The 19,596-nt window shown below is 41.3% G+C and overlaps 1 protein-coding gene across 1 annotated transcript in view; it reads right to left on the reverse strand.

Moving 5' to 3' along the window:
* DLGAP3 (DLG associated protein 3) overlaps positions 1–15,330 on the reverse strand; it is a 43,675-nt gene extending 28,345 nt beyond the window's left edge. Inside the window, exon 1 of the mRNA XM_074190992.1 lies at positions 14,194–15,330. Within this exon, the coding sequence (XP_074047093.1) occupies positions 14,194–15,330 (1,137 nt within the window). The remainder of the gene's footprint in view (positions 1–14,193) is intronic.
* Between the last annotated feature and the right edge of the window lie 4,266 nt (positions 15,331–19,596).

A 19,596-nucleotide genomic window follows, 5' to 3' on the forward strand; every position in this document is an offset into this window, starting at 1 on the left:
CAAATGTGTCCAGGTCTCCCTTGTCTTTGGAAAAAACCCTTCCTTTTATCCTTAAGACATCATCCTATGTCTTTTCCCTCTTAGAACCAAATTCCTAAAAAACTATATTCCATCTCCTCTCCATTTGCTATTGACTTCTTGCAGTCTAGCTTCTGACCCTAGCACTCAACCAAAACTGCTCTCTCCAAGCTTACCAATAGCATCTTAAACTTCTAAATTTGAAGGACTTTTTCAAATTGTATATTACTTAACTCCCTCATCTACTTCCTTCTCCTACATCATCTCTTCTCTTGCTTCTGTGACACTGCTCTGTCCTAATTCTCCTCCTATCTGATTAATCCTTTACTGTATCATCATGTTTATCTTTCACTCAAATTATGAGTATCTCCCCAAGCTCTGTTCTCTCTCTACACTCTTAGTGATGTTGGCTAACATGGACCAATGATCATTTCCATGTCCGTGAGTCTTAATTCTATATGTACAACACTAATCATTCTCCTGAGTTCCAATCCTGCAGCTGCCTGCTGAAAATCTCTACCTATCAGTCCCATTAGCATCTCAGATTCAACATTTCTAAAATAGAATTCATTACCTTCTCTTTAAATGTTTCCCTCCTCCAAACTTGCTATTTCTGCCAAAGGCAACACCATTCTTCCTTATTACCTAGATTAGAATTCTCAGAGTCATCCTGGACTCTTCCTTCTGTTTCATCCTTCATATCGAGCCAGTTGCCAAGTTTTATCTATCCTGCCTCCCCTGGATCTCCTAATTCCACCCTCTTCTCCCCACACAAATGGCTACTACATAATTAATGTCCTCATCAACTCTTACCCAGACTGCAAGAACCTCCTGATTGATCTTTCCCTCCTTTCAAATATGCCAAATCTACCTTTAGAGAGTAAAAGTCTAGCCATGTCAACCCCCTTCTCAAAACCCTATACCTATACACAAAAATACAAAAGTCTCACGGGACAGCTAGATGGTGCAGTGGCAGAGCACCAACCCTAGAGTCAGGAGAACCAGCATTCAAATCTGGTCTCAGGCACTTAATAATTATCTATGTGACCTTGGGCAAGTCACTTACCCATAGTCTCATATGAACAGATGGACAAAATATGGATAACAAATAAGATCCACTCAAAATTCTAATACAAGGGAGAAACTTTGACATCATAGTTACTACCCACCTCCTTATAGAGAGGTGATAGACTAAGGACAGATATTGATTCACATTTTTTGATACATAGTCAACGAGGGAACCTGTTTTCCTTGATGATGATACATAGTCAACGAGGGAACCTGTTTTCCTTGATGATATATGTGTGTAACTGCCTTACAAAATCCAAAAATAAAAATAGATTATCTTTGGGGCAGCTAGATGGTGCAGTGGATAGAGCACCAATACTAGAGTTAGGAGGACCTGAGTTCAAATCTGATCTTAATAATTACCTAGATGTATGACCTTGGGCAAGTCACTTAACCCCATTGCCTTAAATAAATAAAATTTTTAAAAAATACAAAGCCTCAGTCTGACACCTAAAGTCCTCCATGATGTGACTTCCATCTACCTTTACAAATGTATATTACTTTTTCCAACACACCATGCTTCAGAAAAACTGGCCTACTAGATAGAAACTTAACTGGGAATGATTGCATCCAAGGCAAGTGTTCATAAATTGTACCCAGAGCAAGAAGCATAGCACACACCTTCAGTTAAGGTTGGATAGGTTGAGGAGTCGTTCAGAGCAAGACACTGAACTACAGAAAGGAGAGAGAAGAAAGAGTAAAAAAAGAACTCACCTAGTCCACCCATCTGACTGATTCTTAATTTAGATATTATTACTAACTACATTCTATGCTGTTGTTTCTGTGCTGCTGAAGCACTCCATATGCTGTCAGCACCCTTTAAATTTAGCAACTTGGGACAAAATCCACCCAACTTGTACTTCTGCAATTAGCTATTTTCTGAACTCAGCATTACATTTCCCTTATCTGTGAGCTGGATTCCCAGGTGTTTTCCCCTCACCTCACATCTTAGAATAATCCCTAGATTCCTTTAAGGCTCAACTGAAGTGCCACCTCCCATATAAGGTCTTTCCTAATCTCCCCAATATTTTGTACTCTCTCCCTTCTCAAATTATCATATCTGGTATATCACTCCAGAAGAACATAAGCTCTTTGAAGACAGGGACTATACTTCTGTGTTCATATTTGCTTCCCCAGGATCCAAAAACATACTTTGCATATACAAGGCATTTAATAAATGTTTATTGAATTGAATTATGAGTTGGGAAAACAGATCAAGCCTGACCCAAGGACTAGTCATGATGAAGAACTTCAATTATTCAAACAGCTGCAAGAACTATCTTTGCCCAAATCAGAGTAGCTAATAATAATTCTTTGACTTGCCAAATGATAATTTCATCTTACAAAAAAGAGGAAGAACTGTAAGGAAAACTGCTATTCTGGACCTATTTCTGACTAACAAGGAGAAATTGGATACTGAAATAAAAATTATATAGATTTTGGGAGGAAGTAAGTATTTCAACTTAGAATTCCTAATGGAAAAAAAATGAAAGTTGGGCAAAGTCTGATCCACATGCTAGAATCAGAGAAATCGGATCTATACCCTGAAGAGATCAGAAAAAGGATAAAAACATCACTTGTACAAAAATATTCATAGCAACTCTGTGGTGGTAAAGAATTGGAAATTGAGTGAATGTCCATCAATTGGGGAATGGCTGAACAAATTGTGGTAATATGTACATTATGGAATACTATTGTTCCATTAGAAACCAGGAGTGATGAGAATTCAGAGAAGCCTGGAAGGATTTGCATGAACTGATGCTGAGCAAGATGAGCAGAACCAGAAGAACACTGTACACCCTAACAGCAACACGGGGGTGATGATCAACCTTGATAGACTTGCTCATTTCATCAGTGCAACAATCAGGGACAATTTTAGGGTATCTGCGATGGAGAATACCATCTGTATCCAAAGAAATAATTATGGAGTTCAAACAAAGACCAAAGATTACTACCTTTAATTTTTTTAAAGAAGTTATCTTATATGAAATTTTGCTGTCTCTTATGTTTTATTTTTTCCTTAAAGATATGATTTATCTCTCAACACATTCAGTTTTGATCAATGGAAACAATGTAAAGACTATCAGACTGCCTTCTGTTGGGGGTTGGGAGAAGGGAAGCGAGATTAGGGGAAAAAATTGTGAAATTAAAAAAAAGTAATAGAGTCAGAGAGAACAGAACTTGCAAAGGGTTCAGTTATAGATTAGTAGAATCCCATAGCCACCCTAGAAGGGATGGAAAGCTCTCAAGAATGAAATTCTGAGGGGGCTGCTAGGTGGTGTAGTGGATAGAGCACCAGCTCTGGAGTCAGGAGTACCTGAGTTCAAATCCGTCCTCAGACACTTAATAATTACCTAGCTGTGTGGCCTTGGGCAAGCCACTTAACCCCATTTGTCTTGCAAAATCCTAAAAAAAAAAAAAATGAAATTCTGAGAACACAATAAGAAATCATTCTTATTTTTTTTTAGATTTTTTTTTTCAAGGTAGCTGCCCCTAGAAATCATTCTTATTGAAGAGGAAAAATAGGGAGTTGCCTAAAGTGGTCAATGTGAATGCACAGACTTTGAATTGGAATATTGATTCACTAAATAATATGGAATATGGGGGATTCAGAGAAGTACATGTAGACTTGTATAAACTAAGGTAGTGTGAAATAAGCAGAGCTAGGAAAATGATATAAACAAAAATATAAGTGCTAAGAACAAAAAACTAAAAAGCATGAAGTTATAATGACTAAGCTTGGCTTCAAAAAAGAAATAAAAAATGTACCTCCCTCTCTTATTTGAAGAGGTAGAAAATTATAGTTATGGAATATTAAACATACTGTCAGACTTCAGTGATGTATTGGTTAATTTAATTGAACTGCTTTTTTCCTAGGTTTTGTTGTTGTTATTTGTTATAAGGAATAAACCCCTGAGGTCTAAGGGAAAAGATATATTTGGAATTTGACACAATAATAAAGATTCAAACATCAATAGCAATTTAAAATGTTAAGATAAAAGAATAAACATATATTGTATAATCTTAAATAAAAGGTATAAAAGATGGAAGCAAGGGCAGAAAACAAAGCATGAGAAAGTTTTTTTTTTTTTAAATAGTGTTGGGGGGTGGCTAGGTGGCTAGGTGGCGCAGTGGATAAAGCACCGGCCTTGGAGGCAGGAGTACCTGGGTTCAAATCCGGTCTCAGACACTTAATAATTACCTAGCTGTGTGGCCTTGGGCAAGCCACTTAACCCCATTGCCTAGCAAAAATAAATAAAATAAAATAAAATAAAATATAAAATAAAATAAATAAAATAAAATAAAATAAAATAAAAATAGTGTCAGGAGGGGCGGCTAGGTGGCGTAGTGGATAAAGTACTGTCCCTGGAATCAGGAGTACCTGGGTTCAAATTCGGTCTCAGACACTTAATAATTATCTAGCTGTGTGGCCTTGGGCAAGCCACTTAACGCCGTTTGCCTCGCAAAAACCTAAAAAAAATAATAAAATAAAATAAAAATAGTGTCAGGAATCATAAAAAAAAATCAGAGGAGCAAGGAATAAATTACTGGTCAGATCTATGGGTAGGAGAAAAATTCATGGCCAAAAAAAGATATAGAGAAGATCAATTTTGGGAATTTTGATTACATAAAATTAAGAAGTTTTTGAACTGACAAAAAAAAGAAGAAAAGCAGGTAAGGGAGGGATCTTGTGGCAAATCTTTCTGATAAAAGTCTCATTTCTAAACTGTTTTAATTTATTACAAGAAGACTCATTCCCCAATTAACCAATAGTCAAAGACTATGAATAAATAATTTGGGGGGGGGAGGGAGAATTTAAGCTTTCAATAGTCATGTATAAATTCTCTGAAAACTAGTAATTTTAGTAATTTAGAATTTAGTAATTTAGAAAAATTTAAATTAAAATTATTTAAGTTCCACCTAACATCCATAATATTGGCAGAGGTGACCAAAAAAGAAAATGACAAATGCTTGAGGGACTGTGAGAAAAGAGGAACATTAATACACTGTTGATGGAACTGTGAACCTATTCAACCATTCTGGAAAGTAATTTGGAACTATTCCCAAAAAAGGCTATTAAACCTATGCATATCCTTTGACCCTATGATACCAGTATCAGATCAAAGACATCAAAGAAAGGAAAAAAGAACCCATCTGGAGAATAATATTTATAGCAGCTCTTTCTGTTGTAACAAAGAATTAGAAGCTGAGGGGAATGTCCCTCAATTAGAGAATGGTCAAACAAACTAAAGTATATGTTCATGATGAAATTCTATTGTGCTGTAAGAAATGATGGAGATGATTTCAAAGAAACAAGAGAAGACTTGTATGAACTGATACCAAGTGAACAATTTTTACAATAAATTTATATAATTTGTACAATAATTTCAACATTGTAAAGGCAACAAACTTTGAAAGCCTTGTGAACTTTGATCAGCACAATGACCAACCATAATCTCAGAAGACTGAAGTTTAAAAAAGGCTCCTCATCTCTTCCTTATATTGAAGTGATGGATTCAAAGGACAGATTAATATACTTTTTTGGACATGGTCAATGAGGGAATTAAAGTTTCCTTGACTATTCATTGTGTTAATAGGGGGTTTAATTTTTTAATTTTTTTTTAATTGAGGCAGAGGAGAGAGTGGGAAGGAAAGAATATAGATCTGTATATTTTTTTTAAAAAATTAATTTTAAAAAAGGAAAGTACATTAAATTTGAGCACTAAAGCTCAAAATGAAATGAGACTGACAAAGAATATTAAAGATGCCTAAAAAAAGGTTTAAGTTTTACTGGGGAAAGAAAAGAATGAGAGAAAGGATAGGACCACTTCTTGGAATGGATGGTTTGATCATAATGGATGATGGAGAGTAGACAGACTCTTACTTTCTTTCTATTTTCTCTACTAAAGACATTAATCTTTTGACTGGAAAAGACAGAATAAAAAGGAATAATGAAGTGTTAAAAACCCAATTGGGGAAACAGTAAGAGAATACCTTATATGCCTGTGAACTGAATTCAACCTGGCCCAAATGAACCATATCTCAGAGTTCAAAAAGAACTGACCTTGGCAACTGCACAGACTCTGCTAGTGATCTATGACAAGTGTAGAGTACAAGAGATGATAGAAGAAGTGAAAATATGCTGAATTTTTTTTAAAAAAAGGAAGAAAATTGAGTCGGCAAACTATAGTCCAGTGAGCTTAATTCATGGCAAAACTCCAGGATGCATTATTAAAGGAATGATTAATGAAGATTGAAAAAAAAGGAAGCAATGATTACTAAGCTTCATCACGAAGCCATGGGCAGCTGGTGGTACAATGGCTTGAGTGTGAAGGCCTGGATGCAGGAAGACCTGAGTTTAAATATGACCTCTAACATTTACTAGCTGTGTGACCCTATCTGCCTCAGTTTCCTCAACTATAAAATGGAATAATAATAGTAATTGCTTCCTAGTTGACCTATTGGTTGGTTGATTGATTTATTAGTTAGTAGGCTATTTTCCTTCATTATTGAAGAAGACCAAACCAATATCACTCAGAACGTGCTATCACAGATCGGGCACAAACAGTTCATGTGAATACCTGGGGTAGGTTCTAAACTTACTCCTTAGAGTTACTGTGAAGATCAGATCAGATGAGAATTGTAAAGTGTTCAATACAATAGTTCCTAATATATAAGTATGATATTAATTTTTATTATTATATTAATGATCATTATATTAATATTAGCTATTATTGTCAAGAGCAGGTCAGGTCAGACTAGTTTCATTCCCTTTTTTATAGGATTTCTAGATTGGAGAAATACTATTGTTTATTGAAATTTTTAGAAAGAGGGAAGGAAGGAAGACAATGAGGGAGAGCAAGAAGAAAGGAAGGAGGACAGAAGGAAGGAAAAAAAGAAATAGGAAAGGAAGAAAAGAAGGAGGGGAAAAGGGAGAAAGGAAAGAAGGAAGAAGGGATGGGTGGAAGAAAATTAACTCATTTGATCTTGACAAAAACCCTGGGAGGAAGGTACTATTATCCTGATTCTATAGTCAAGGAAACAAAGGTTTAATGACTTCCCAGAATCACAGGCCAAATAATTCGGATCTTCTGACTCTAGGCCCGGTACTATCAACCTGAATGAGTGAAATTAAAATACTTGGACTCAAGAAAAGAAAAGCCTCCCAAAGAATTAAAGCTATTCATATATGATCTGGGGAGCAATTGATTCTCTCTCACCAGAAGTCTTTAAACAAAGACTGGATGACCACTTGTCAGAGATAGAAAAAGGCATTGTTATCTGGGTAAAGGTTGGATTGGATGGCTTCTGAGGTCCCTCCCAACTCTGATATTCTGCACCAAGCTGGTGACTCCCTTCATTCCTTAATGCTGAAGTGCACTTCTCCATATATTTTTCATCATCCATCCTTCATATGAATGATGGACTTTCCTTGTCCATCTCTGAAATTGCAGGGCTGAGAGCTGGGAGAATTTGATTAAGTTATTCACAGAACTTGTCCACCTTGTCTTCATCTGCTACAACAAATATTAGCATCTGAACCACAATTATCTTCAGGGGGATTATCTGCCTCCCTTCTTCAAGAATTGAACCAATTGGGTCAGCTAGGTGGCACAGTGGATACAGCACCAGCCCTGGAGTCAGGAGGACCTGAGTTCAAATCCAGCCTTGGATACTTAATAATTACCTAGCTGTGTGACCTTGGGCAAGTCACTTAACCCCATTGCCTTACAAAAAAAGCAAAAATAAAAACAAAAACAAAATAAGTTGACCAATTAAGATGACCCAATGTCTCATGAAGTAATGTTGCCATTAGAACATAGGATGAAACCAACTCTGCCAGTTCCTTCAATAGACTCTCCAAAGAGAAGATGGGTTCCATCCTTCCTTGGAGCTGTAGTTTCATTCTTCTGTTTTCATTTCTAGAGATAATGCCAATACAGGTGGCTGTGAATCAGTCCCTCTGGTAAATTATAAGGCAGTTGGTCATTGTAGAAAAATTATGCATTATAAATACCAACAGTTAAATTAATGTATGTAGGTGGTCTCCCTTTTTTTAAATGGTGCCTCTTAGTATTCTTTTTCCCTCTTTAATGATATGTTCTGAAGGATTTAACCTTTCATGTCTGGAACTCTGGAGCCCTGCCCTCCTCAGAAGTGTCACACATTGACTCAATACACCCAAATGTAGGCATCAGTCACAATTTATTCCCTAAGCATCTTTTCCCTGCCACAAGCACATGTAACCCCCCCCCCCTTTCTAGTTCTGAAACACTATGGAATCAATATTGCCATTGCCCCTCCAAAGGATGTTAATTCCCTAAGGCTCTTCCACTCACCATTACTATAACTTTCCAAACCACCACTTTGCTTATATTCCTACCTTGGTAAGCACACCAAAGTTTGGAACCCAGGATCACCTTCACTTTATGATAAAGTATCAGTGGATCCTAGTTTTCTGTTTGTATGCTTCCATTATTTTATGACACTCCAGAGAGATTGCCCAAGAATCTCTCCTTTCTGCTCTATGGACTTTATGTTATACAGAGAGGTGGTAGCTGACCTTGTCATTCTCTGAAAAGCAGATACTAGGCCTGCCTGAAGCTGGGTTGTACACAGAACTGAGAATGAGTATTAAGAACATTTTTTTTTCAAATGTTTGGATTCCTTCACAATCACCTCCTAAACTAATGAGGAAGAAGAGAAAACAGGCAAGAAGGAAGAAAAGGATTGGGGAAGAAGGTAGTTTTTTTTAAAAAACTTCTATTATATTTCCTTTCTTTCTCATAGTTAGTCCCCTCAACTCTAATTTCTCTTTCACAACATGACTAATATGGAATTATGTTAAACACATATACAACTTTTAGCAGATTATTCGCTGCCATAAGGAGGGAAGAGAAAGTGGATAAAAAAATGTGGAACTCATAAACTTGCAAATGGATAAATGTTGAAACTACCTTTGCATGTAATTGAAAAAATTGAATAAAATTTCAATAAATAAAACAATTTTTCAAATCTTTGAATTCCCTCACAATCACCTCCTCACTTACCTCCTAATAAGGAAAAAGAGAAAACAAGAAAGGAGAAAGAAAAGGATGGGGAGGAAGGTAGAAATGGAAAGAGAAAGGAAGAGAAAAAAGGGTAAGGAAGGAAAAGAGAAAGATAAGAATGGGAAGGGAAAGAGAGAAAAAGGAAAAAGAGGAGAAAAACTGGGAGCAAAAGAGTGAGAAAGGAGGAAAAGAAAGAAGGGAAGAAGGAGGGAGAAAATGGGGAGAGGAAAATGTGGGAGAATAAAGAGGAGAAATGGGCAGTAATATAGGAGAGGATAAGTAGGGAGAAGGTGATCAGAATAGGAGGCAGAAGACATAAATGGGGAAGAAAAAGAAGCGAGTGAAGATAGGAAGAAGAAGAAAAGGTCAATGAGAAGAAGAAAGGGTAAAGAACATAGAAAAGACTGAGGAGAGTTAGTTTCCTGCTCTCTCTCCCTGTCCAAATTTTCCAAGCATTTTGCCTTCCCCTTTATCCCCCTCACTCCCCCAAACATGTATGCTTCTCTCTTCCTTTCCTAAAGGATCCCTATCCCTATCGCTGTGACTTTCTTCCCACTGTCCAGTACAGTCCTCTCTCAAACACAGAATAGTAGTAAACGGAATTGGATTGCAAGAAGGATTGAGGTTTAAAATGAGTAAGAGAATGAAAAGAGACCAAAGAGACCTGGTAACACCTCTTCCCCAGAGATCTTTGGCAGCAAGAGTCGGGCTGGGAGGAGGGGGGATGGAGGAAGGAAAAGATGACTTCAAAGGTCTTTCTCTGCCTGGGGACTGGGCATGTGTATCAGACCCAGGCCAGGGAGCAGGAGGAAGGCTGACAAGGTCATTAGGTAGGCTGAACATTTGCATATTTCCAATTTGTGTGAACTGGTTTGAGACAAATAGAGGGGTGGGGGATGGGGATAATTCACAGCCCTAGTAAGGCAAAGGGCCAAGATAGCTCAGTGAAGGAATGGGCACTAAGCAAGAAGAAGTGGGCTGAGCAAAGAGATAAGGGACTCAATGAAGGGCTAGAGACTCAGCAAGGAGAGGGGGGTATCAGTAAGGGGCTGATGTCTCAAGATTTTTTGTTCAGAGGTTGGGGGGAGATAGTAAAGGGGATGGAGGAGAATGAGGAATCAGTAATGATACAAGGAGTATAGCAAGGAGATAGGGTTTCAGTGAGAGAAATGGGGACTTAACCAAAGGGACTGAGGGTTCAGGAAAGGGAATAGGGACCTAGTAAGGGAAAGGGGGGCTCAACATGGGGAGAGAGGCTCAGTGAGGAAAAAGGAAGCTCAGAGAGATGGAGACTTGGAATTCCAGTTGGATTACAGATTTAGTGTCCTTCCCTTTTAGAGGCAGGCAGATTGAGAGAACTTCAAAACTTCAAAACACTATAATCCCCAAGAAGTAAAAAAAAAGTCCCATCCTGAAGTGCACCCCAGAGTGAACTTGGGGGTCTGGATCAAAAGAAGCCCCACCTCTTAAAAGTCCTACCTCCTGCCCCACCTTTTTCCAAATAAAAAAAAAATGTATGGTGAGGGTGGGAGTAGGAACAAAAAAAGGGGAGCAGAGACAGGCCAGATTGAGAGAAAGGGAATGAGATTCAGGGAGAGAACAGGAGCAGGAAATTTATCCCCACTCCTCCCGGCTGGCTGCTCAGATCGCTGGCAGCTGCATCCCTTGTTCCCCTCTGCAAGATCCTGTGAGGTGCATGCTAAGGAGGAGGGCCCAGGGGAGGCCACAAGTCCATCCCCCCCTCCATCTGCAAAAGACTCCAGAGAATCAGAAATAGACCCCATTCCCTTCCCCTCTCCCTGCCTTTTCCTCATTCTTGATCCTGGGGAATTTCCTACATGGTCCAGAATTTGCTTCTGGCTGAAAGGTAAGGAAACAATTATAAGGGAAGGGAACAAGGAGAGAGTACTCAGTATGAGGAGGGGGGGAAAGGAAAAGGAAAGCGCAAATCAATCCAGGAGGCAATCCCCAAAACACAACCAGAAGTTTTGAATCCCAGCCCACAATATGATCTCTGGAGATTAGGAGACATTCAGGATTTCATATCAAAGATCTGCTCACCTCACTCCATCCCCCTGCCCTTCCCATCCAGGGATGACCAAATTTCTTGCTAATCCAAATACAAGTGTAGCACAATCCAAAATACATACACACTGGTCCTTCCTTTCACACCTGCCTTTTATCAAATGCTCTACATTTACTGCGGGAGATGAGTTTCTCATCCAATATGGTTCTTTCCAACCTTCTTGAGCCCCCTCTTCTCAAGGAACTCAGCACCCTCCCTTTGGCCTTTCTGATGTATCAGGAGCAAGGTGGGAAGTGTCTGCCACAGGCATCCCTTATGTCCACAAAGAAGGTTACTTCAGGAATTTCCAATCAATTTTGTTGGGTCTTTTATTTAATTAAAGCCCTAAACCCAAGTCCAGTCTTTAAATCTCTTGGCAAAAGGCTGCCAGGGTAGACTTTCAGAGGCGATATAGGTGACTAGAGGTAGTGTAGAAAAACAAAAGAGACCTCAGAAGGTCCTCAGGCCTGCCATTCCTCACACTTAGACACACACACACACACACACACACACACACACACCCCGCACCCATGCACAGACAAATGATATAAACTGTTGAGGAGGGAACTAACTTGCTCTGGTCCTATACCATCAGTTAACTTCTGTCCTTGCTCCAGCTATATGGCTGCTACCTTTATGAATGAGAAGAAGAGAAAGAGTACCAGGTTTGTTATCAAAAGACCTGATTTGAAATCCTGGCCCTGTTATTCACTCTCATGTGATGTCAAATGAGTTCTTTCTCTGCTCAATAGGCAAATGAGAAGTCTGATCAATCTTCCAAATTAGCCAATGGTAACAAAAAAGGTTAAGTAAGAACCCTTGGACTAGATATCTCTTTAAGGTCCTTTCTAGTTCTAAACAAGTATTGTAAAGTCAGCTCAAACCAGAGACAATTGTTAAATTTTTAGTGTATTTATGCCTGAGAAATCAGCAAATGCTACAAATCAGGTTTGAGGGGTGGTAGAGGACAAGATCCTGCACCAAAGAAGGGAAACAGAGGATAGGGAAAAAGAACTCACTCTTGTCTGGAATCCCTCATCTGATTGGTTCCTAGTTTAATTATTACTACTAACTAGGTTCTAAGCTCTATGATTTTCTTGTGCTAATGCACCACATGTGCTATCAGCACCTTGGGGCAAAATCCTAGTCATTCCACCCTGGTTGTACCTCTTACTATTTCCTAAACTTAGCATTCTATTTCCCTTATCTGTGGCTTCCTCATCTTAGATTCTCAGGTGTACCCTCCACAACTCCACATTAAAATCCTATCTTGTTTCCCTAAAACCTCTAAATTAAAATACAAAGACCTCAGCTTGTCACCTAAAGTTCACTATAATCTTACTCACAACTACCTTTCTAGATATATATCATATAACTCTTTTTTCTTATATGCTATGTTTCAAACTGGTCTTCCAGGTAGAATCTTAACTGGGAATGTTGGTACCCAAGACAAGGACTTAAATGATGCCCAAGGTAATGTATCTTGAGCTGAGGCTAGGTTGGGTTGAGAGCTGATTGTTAAACATACTGTAGATTGTAGATCATACGAAGTTATGAACCTTTGATTCTAGGATTCTCACCACTCACCTGTTGGAAAACTGAGCTCATTCTGGCCAGGTCTATGCCCTTCAACAAATTCCTTCTCTCTGGGTTTCTGTTTTCTTAGGAGGATCTATCAGGATCAGATAATCTGATCCTTTGGAAAACAGTAAAACTCCATCTGTATGTGCTCTGGGTGGCTAAGATGATAGAAGGGACAGAGGAGTCAGGCTCCCTGGTGGTCCAACTGAGGCTGATGGGACTGAAGCTGGATCAGTAGAGTAATGGGGAAAGAATTCTGGTTCTGGAATAGGACTTAGGTTCAAATACCGGCCCTTCCTCTTACTCCCTATATGAACTTGGTGGGATCTTGGTGGGATCCAGTTTCCACACACACACACACACACACACACACACACACCTGAGACTCCTTCCAGCTCTGAAGTGATCCTATGCTCCTTTCTGCCTTGGATTTCTTTAGGGTGGTCTGTGATGTCTGGATGTGGAATGACAGAGTCTAGTCTAACTTAGCCCATGGCTTCTCAGCAGCCCAGACAGGGATGAATAAAACAGGGACATAAAATCAGACTTTTTTCTAGTTCCCAGAGGAGAGAGTCTGGTCTTCCACATATAAGGGGTAGTAGACTCACCATAAACTAATCCAGATTATAGGATCTCCACCTTCCTGACTGGAAGCCCCACTAGCTGCAGGCAGCAAAGTGCAGACAGTAGCAAAAGGGATAAGTGATGGGGACAGCTAGGTGGTGCAGTGGTTAGAGCATCAGCCCTGTAGTCAAGAGGACCTGAGTCCAAATCCAGCCTCAGACACTTAATAATTACCTAGCTGTGTGACCTTGGTCAATTCACTTAACCCCACTGCCTTTCAAAAACCAAAAAAAGGGGGAGGGGATAATACCACCAGTCTAAAAACACCCTTTCTCCCAACTCCTTTAATATCATCAGTGGCTCAACCCTGTTAGCCTACTCTTCCGCAATGAGGAGCCAGAAGGCCAAGGACACCCGGAAAAAGCAGAAAACAGTTCAACCTAGACCTCCCAAACCTACCCCCTCCCAAACTCCTCAGTCAAAGAGGCCTTTCCTCTTACACACACACACACACACACACACACACACACACACACACACACACACACACCATACTAATACTTAGGTTCTCCCAATCCACATTTCCTATATCACACATAGTCCAGAAAATGCAAAGAGCTCTGTTCTCTTATGGGAGAGATAAAGGAGTCCAGACCAGTGGATATTTAAGCTTTGCCAAGTGGATAATGGAGAAATGACTATATTGGGAGCAGGCTCAGTACTCCACTTCCAAGGGCAGGAAGAGTGAGACATGGCAGGGTGTGGAAGGATAGGAATGGGGGTGAGTATGTCCAATACCAGCAAACCTCCCCAACACAAGCCACACCCACCCCACTAGAGCCTCACCTGAAGGTAGTGGTAACTCCTATCCTTGGCCTTGGTCTCAGGCCCCAGGAGCCCCTTGCCTGGCCCGGACCCCTGGAACCCATCCCGGCCCTGGCTGACCATCATGGTGTGCCAGGCACTCCGTTTCACCGTCTGCCCATCCAATGACATGGACATGCCTGTACAGGCCAGGCACCGGCCCTCAGGCCCGCCTGGGAGCCCCTTGAAGCTCAGGTCCCGGAAGGTCCCATCAGGTGCCTCTAGGCAGAAGGGGGCACCAGCCTCTCCTGGGGGCCTCCCACCTGCCAAGAAGCCACTGTCGCTGTCCAGGTTGTCATCTGAGCTCCACCAGCCCATGGACTTGGGTGTGTGCCGCCCATTGGCCTTGCGGTCCTTGCTCTTGCTCCTCTTGCCATGGCGGGACTGGTGGTGATGGTGGTGGTGATGGTGGTGGTGGTGGTGGTGGTGTGGGGGCCCATGTGGGGAATGGTGACCAGCATATCCCTCACTCCCCGACCCGGTTCCAGACCGGCTCTCTGCCTTGGGCCCATTGTAGTCCCGTTTCCCTGGAGCCTCCAGGGAATGGGACTTGGCAAAGAGCTTTTGGACGGAGTGGACCAAGTGACGGATGCGACTAGGGCTCTCACTTCGGGGCTCAGGGGCACCCCCGCCAGTGCCAGAGCCAGCCCCAGTCCCACCACTGCCACCCGCCACCCCTCGAGGGTATGGCAGAGTGTGAAAACCGTCCTGCTGCAGGGGCAACTGCTTCTCAAACTGGTCCAGGAGTGTCGGGGGCAGGCGGGCAGCAACCTTCCCTGGAGGGTGGCCCACGCAGTCTTCACAGCCATCAAAGGGGGCCTGCCCAGGGAACATCCTGGGGAAGGTGCTGCTGCCTGCCCCGCCAGGCCCTGGTCCAGGTCCCAGTCCCCCGTCAGGACCTGCAGAAGGTGGCTCGCTCAGACTCAGGGGGCCGTCAGGTGAAAGGTGGCCTGGACCAGCCCGTGAAGGGCAGTATCGGGGGTCCGTGGGGTAAGGTTCGCCAGGGCCCAGGAGGTATGGGGGTCGGGAGCCCGGGGCCGTGGGGCCGTAGTCCATGGGCGAGTCAGGCAGGCGGGCAGGGCGGGGCTGGCTGCCTCGTTCGCCATGATAGCCCCTCATGGCCTCAGCAAAGATGATTCAGACTCTCCATGGTGTTGCAGGCCGGGCCCTGGGGGCCACCTGAGCAGGTGGGAAGAGAATAGAAGTTAGTAACTAGAGTCTGAAAATCAATCTCCCCACTTACTCTCCTGTATCTAGCACCACCCTACTCAACACCCCCCACTTCTCTCTCTCTCTCTCTCTCTCTCTCTCTCTCTCTCTCTCTCTCTCTCTCTCTCTCTCTCTCTCTCTCTCTCTCTCTCTCTCTCTCTCTCTCTCTCTCTCTCTCTCTTTTCCCAGTTATCAGGACCAAGGACAGAAGCCATAATGATAGGAATACTAATAGCTCACAGGACTGTAACCCAGGTGCACACCTGGATCATCTGCATAAAACATCCTCATTAGTGGAGAGAATGATGACTTCATGTAATACCACCAATGAGGAAAGCTATGCAAATGATTCAGGTTTGAACCTGGGTTACATTCCTAGAGAGTTTGAAGGTTCACAAAGTGCTTCCTTACAGCAAACCTATGAGAAAAATAGTGAGTATATTTTTCTCTGAATCTTATAGATGAGGAAACTGGGACTGGAGAGATTAAAGTAATGTGACTGGAGCTGAGACTGAAGCTCAGGCCCCCTCATTCTACTGAACTGTTTCGGTTATGTCTTACTCTTCATTTTTGCAAAGATACTGGAGTGGTTTGCCATTTCCTTCTCCAACTCATTTTATAGATGAGGAAACTGAGGCAAACAGAGTTAAGGGATGTTGTAGGGTCATACAGCTAGCAAATACCTGAGGTCAAGATTTAAATTCACGTCTTCCCAACTCCAGCCCCTGCACTCCATCCACTACACCACCTAGCTGCCATATCAAGTCAGAACACACAGTGCCCAGAATGGGTCAAGTGATATCATTGGTTCTCTTCAAGAATGAAGGACAAACAACAAAAACAACAAAGGAAACCACATTTAAAGCCTCAACCTCAAACAAATCTTTCCAAGAGCAGCAGAATAATGAATGGAATAAATGCTCTTGCTTGCATCCCCAATCTGCCATGATTAGACAATGATTCAGGGAGAGAACCATGAAGGAGGCCATGCCCACTGGCTAATGCTAAATAGGACCAGCTGCTCATTTTCATCAAACCAGTACATGGTGCCTCCTTTGTACCCTTCCCTTGGACCTAATGGTCAAAATTGAAAGGAATAATCAATGAGTCTGTCATATTTTCTCCTCTATGTCCAAAGTCCCAAAGATAGTGTCTGAGGCTAGATTTGAACTCTGGTCTTCCTGACCCTAGGACCATCATGCCACCTAACAATCCAGGTGTTTTCTAATCTTTTCTACCTGCTTTTCCTCTTCATTGTGCCCTATGGCCCTCCAACTCTTCACAGTCTAAGGGTATCATGAAATGTTTATTGGTGCCAAGATCTATACAGATTAGTGTAGAGATGTGCTGGAACTGGTACTAACTGGTTGGGATAGCTGACTGTTAAATTTTCAGCATGAAATTTTTATATCTCAAAAATTAACAGTCATTACAAACCAGGGCTTGATTATTTTATTGATTGTCTAGACTTAAGGAAATATTACTAATGGAGATTAAATTTTAAAAGGGTGTATGCATGGCTTTTTTTCCTTATTTACCAGCACACCCCTGTCCTGCTCTATAAACATTGCTTGAATTTAGCAAGAATGCAGTGGAAGGCTCATCATTCCTGTCATCCTTGTGACTGGAGGCTAATACCAATAATAATAACTGGAATTTCTATAGCACTCTCTGTTTGCCAAGCATATAATATTCCTAATCTCTTTTGAGCTTCACAGCTCCCCCTAGGTCAGTGGATCTCTCTCTTTCAGGACCAGAACACCCTACCATCCACAAGCATGCACAAATGTGAAAAAATGCTGATAGAAATGCAGCAGCTCAAGGGATGTTAGCATACATAGGCCTGTATTCTCACCCTGTTTCTTCTTCACTCATTTTCCTGGCCACTGTTCCTATATTGCCCCCCATTAGAATGTAAGCTCTCTAAGGGCAGGCAATGCTTTGCTTTTGTATTTCTATTAGTTCCAAGAACCAAGCACTGGAGCATAGAAGGTATTGAGTAAATTCTTATTCATTCATTCATTCATTCATTCATCCTCAAAAGCCTTCCTCCCAGGATAGAGATGGATATAAAGAACAATAAAATCCTAAACTTTTTTTTAAGGTTTTTGCAAGGCAAACGGGGTTAAGAGGCTTTCCCAAGGCCACATGGCTAGGTAATTATTAAGTGTCTGAGACCGGATTTGAACCCAGGTACTCCTGACTCCAGGGCCAGTGCTCTATCCACTGCACCACCTAGCCACCCCAATCCTAAACTTTCAAATCAAAAAGATGTGGTTTCAGGTCCTGCTTCCAGCTCTTATTAGCTGTTATCCAGTACAAGTCATTTCAGTTCTGAGTTTCCTCATCCACAAAATGGGGATAACAATACCTATTTCACAGGGTTCTTGTGGGATTCTAATGAGATTGTAAAAACAGTTTGCAGACTTTAAAACACTGTAAAAGTTTTAAAGGCTATGTAAATGTCAGTCATCATTATTATCTTCAAGATCATGAGGCCTCCAAACCCTCCACATGAATCTTCTTCCCTTCTCCTCCCACCATCCCTGAGAGACGTGATTCCCCACTTTACGGAGGAGTGTACAGATTCCCATAGTGCAGGTGAGCAGCTGAGCACGTTTCCAGGAAGCCCCTGAACAACTCAGCAGAGAAACTAGAATGGAAGCCAGGCATCCTAGCCCCCTGGGGCTGTCACTCACAGGATCCTATGGTTTCAGGACCAGAAGAGAGAATCAAGTCTAACCCTTGGCTTTGCAGATGGGAAAAGGATCTTAAAGGAAGGGAAGTGACTTGTCCAAGGTCACATAGCATGTAAATAACAAGAGTCATTACTTGAACCCAGGTCTCTTGATCCCTATGTCAGTCCTTTTTTCCAATATGTTTGAAATCTTCACTCTTATACCCTTTCCACTTTTCACTTTCCAACATGGTCAGGTCTCCTCTAGCTCAAAAAAAAAAACCCAACAACAATCTTTTACTCTATTGCATAGTTCCTGTCTAACTCTCCCCATTCTTTCATAGCTAAACTCTTCATTAATCCCTACACCTCTACTTCCTGCCCATTTGTTTCCTCCTTTGTTATTATTGTTAAGTCATTTCAATTGTATTTGACTCTTCATTTGGGATTTTCTTGAAAGAAATACTGGAGTTCCCTTTTCAGCTCATTTTACAGGTAATGAAACTGAGGCAAACAAGGACAAGTAACTTGTCCATGATCACATTGCTAGTGAGTGTTTGACCTGAGAATTTAACTCACCTAGCTCTCTATAATATACATTTTCTTGAATGAATTTCCAAATCCTGTGAAATCAGTATAAAAGTCTTCATTTTACAGATGGGAAAATGAGAGCAATAAATGACCTGCCCATAGTCAAACAACTGACAACACGCCTCCTTAACTCCAAAGTCTTCACTCTATAGACTATGCAACTTCACTCAATAACATCAGTTCCTTGATGTTCCTTCAAGGTCCTTTCCAGCTCTAAATACTCAAAAGTGATTCTCCCAAGGTCACTATGGTCAAACATATGAATATAGCATCAGAGATCTAAACCTTAAAGTTCAATTTATTCAGTCTCTTCATTTTGCAAATCAGGAAATTGAGGCCCAAAGTTTCAGTGACTTCCTCAAGGTTACACAGGTAGTCAGCAGCAGTCAATATTCAAAAATCATATTCCATATCTCCAACAACACTGCCTCCAAACAGTAAATCTGTGATTCCATCCCAAGCCTTCTGACTCCAAAGGCAGAGTTCTTCCCACTTTCCCATACTTTCTCATGTTAACCTAGTATATAACCTGATCAATTCTTCTCTTTGGCCTCAGTTTCCCCATCTATAAAATAAAAGGGAAGAACTAAATTTTCTAATGTCCCTTCTGGCTTTAATATGCTAGGATTCTGACAATAAGCTTCCTTCTGATCGCAGTTTCCCACTTTGGGGTGATGACATCATCTTCCAGTCCTCTAGATTCAACACTTCCAAAGTTATCTCTGGTTCTACCAAGACCTAAAAATTCCATCTTCCATGGTATCTGTTGGAATCCTCTCTCCATTGGCAAGAGCACCCTCTTAGTATGGATAAGCTCTCAGTCCTTTTCTCCTAGACTATGGAAGTAGTCTTGCTTCTCTTGCCATAGCAGGACAGGTGCTTAGCCTCCTAACCAGCCTGTCCCCACC

Source organism: Macrotis lagotis, chromosome 1 (assembly GCF_037893015.1).
Source record: "Macrotis lagotis isolate mMagLag1 chromosome 1, bilby.v1.9.chrom.fasta, whole genome shotgun sequence".
Classification (NCBI taxonomy): Eukaryota; Metazoa; Chordata; class Mammalia; order Peramelemorphia; family Peramelidae; genus Macrotis; species Macrotis lagotis.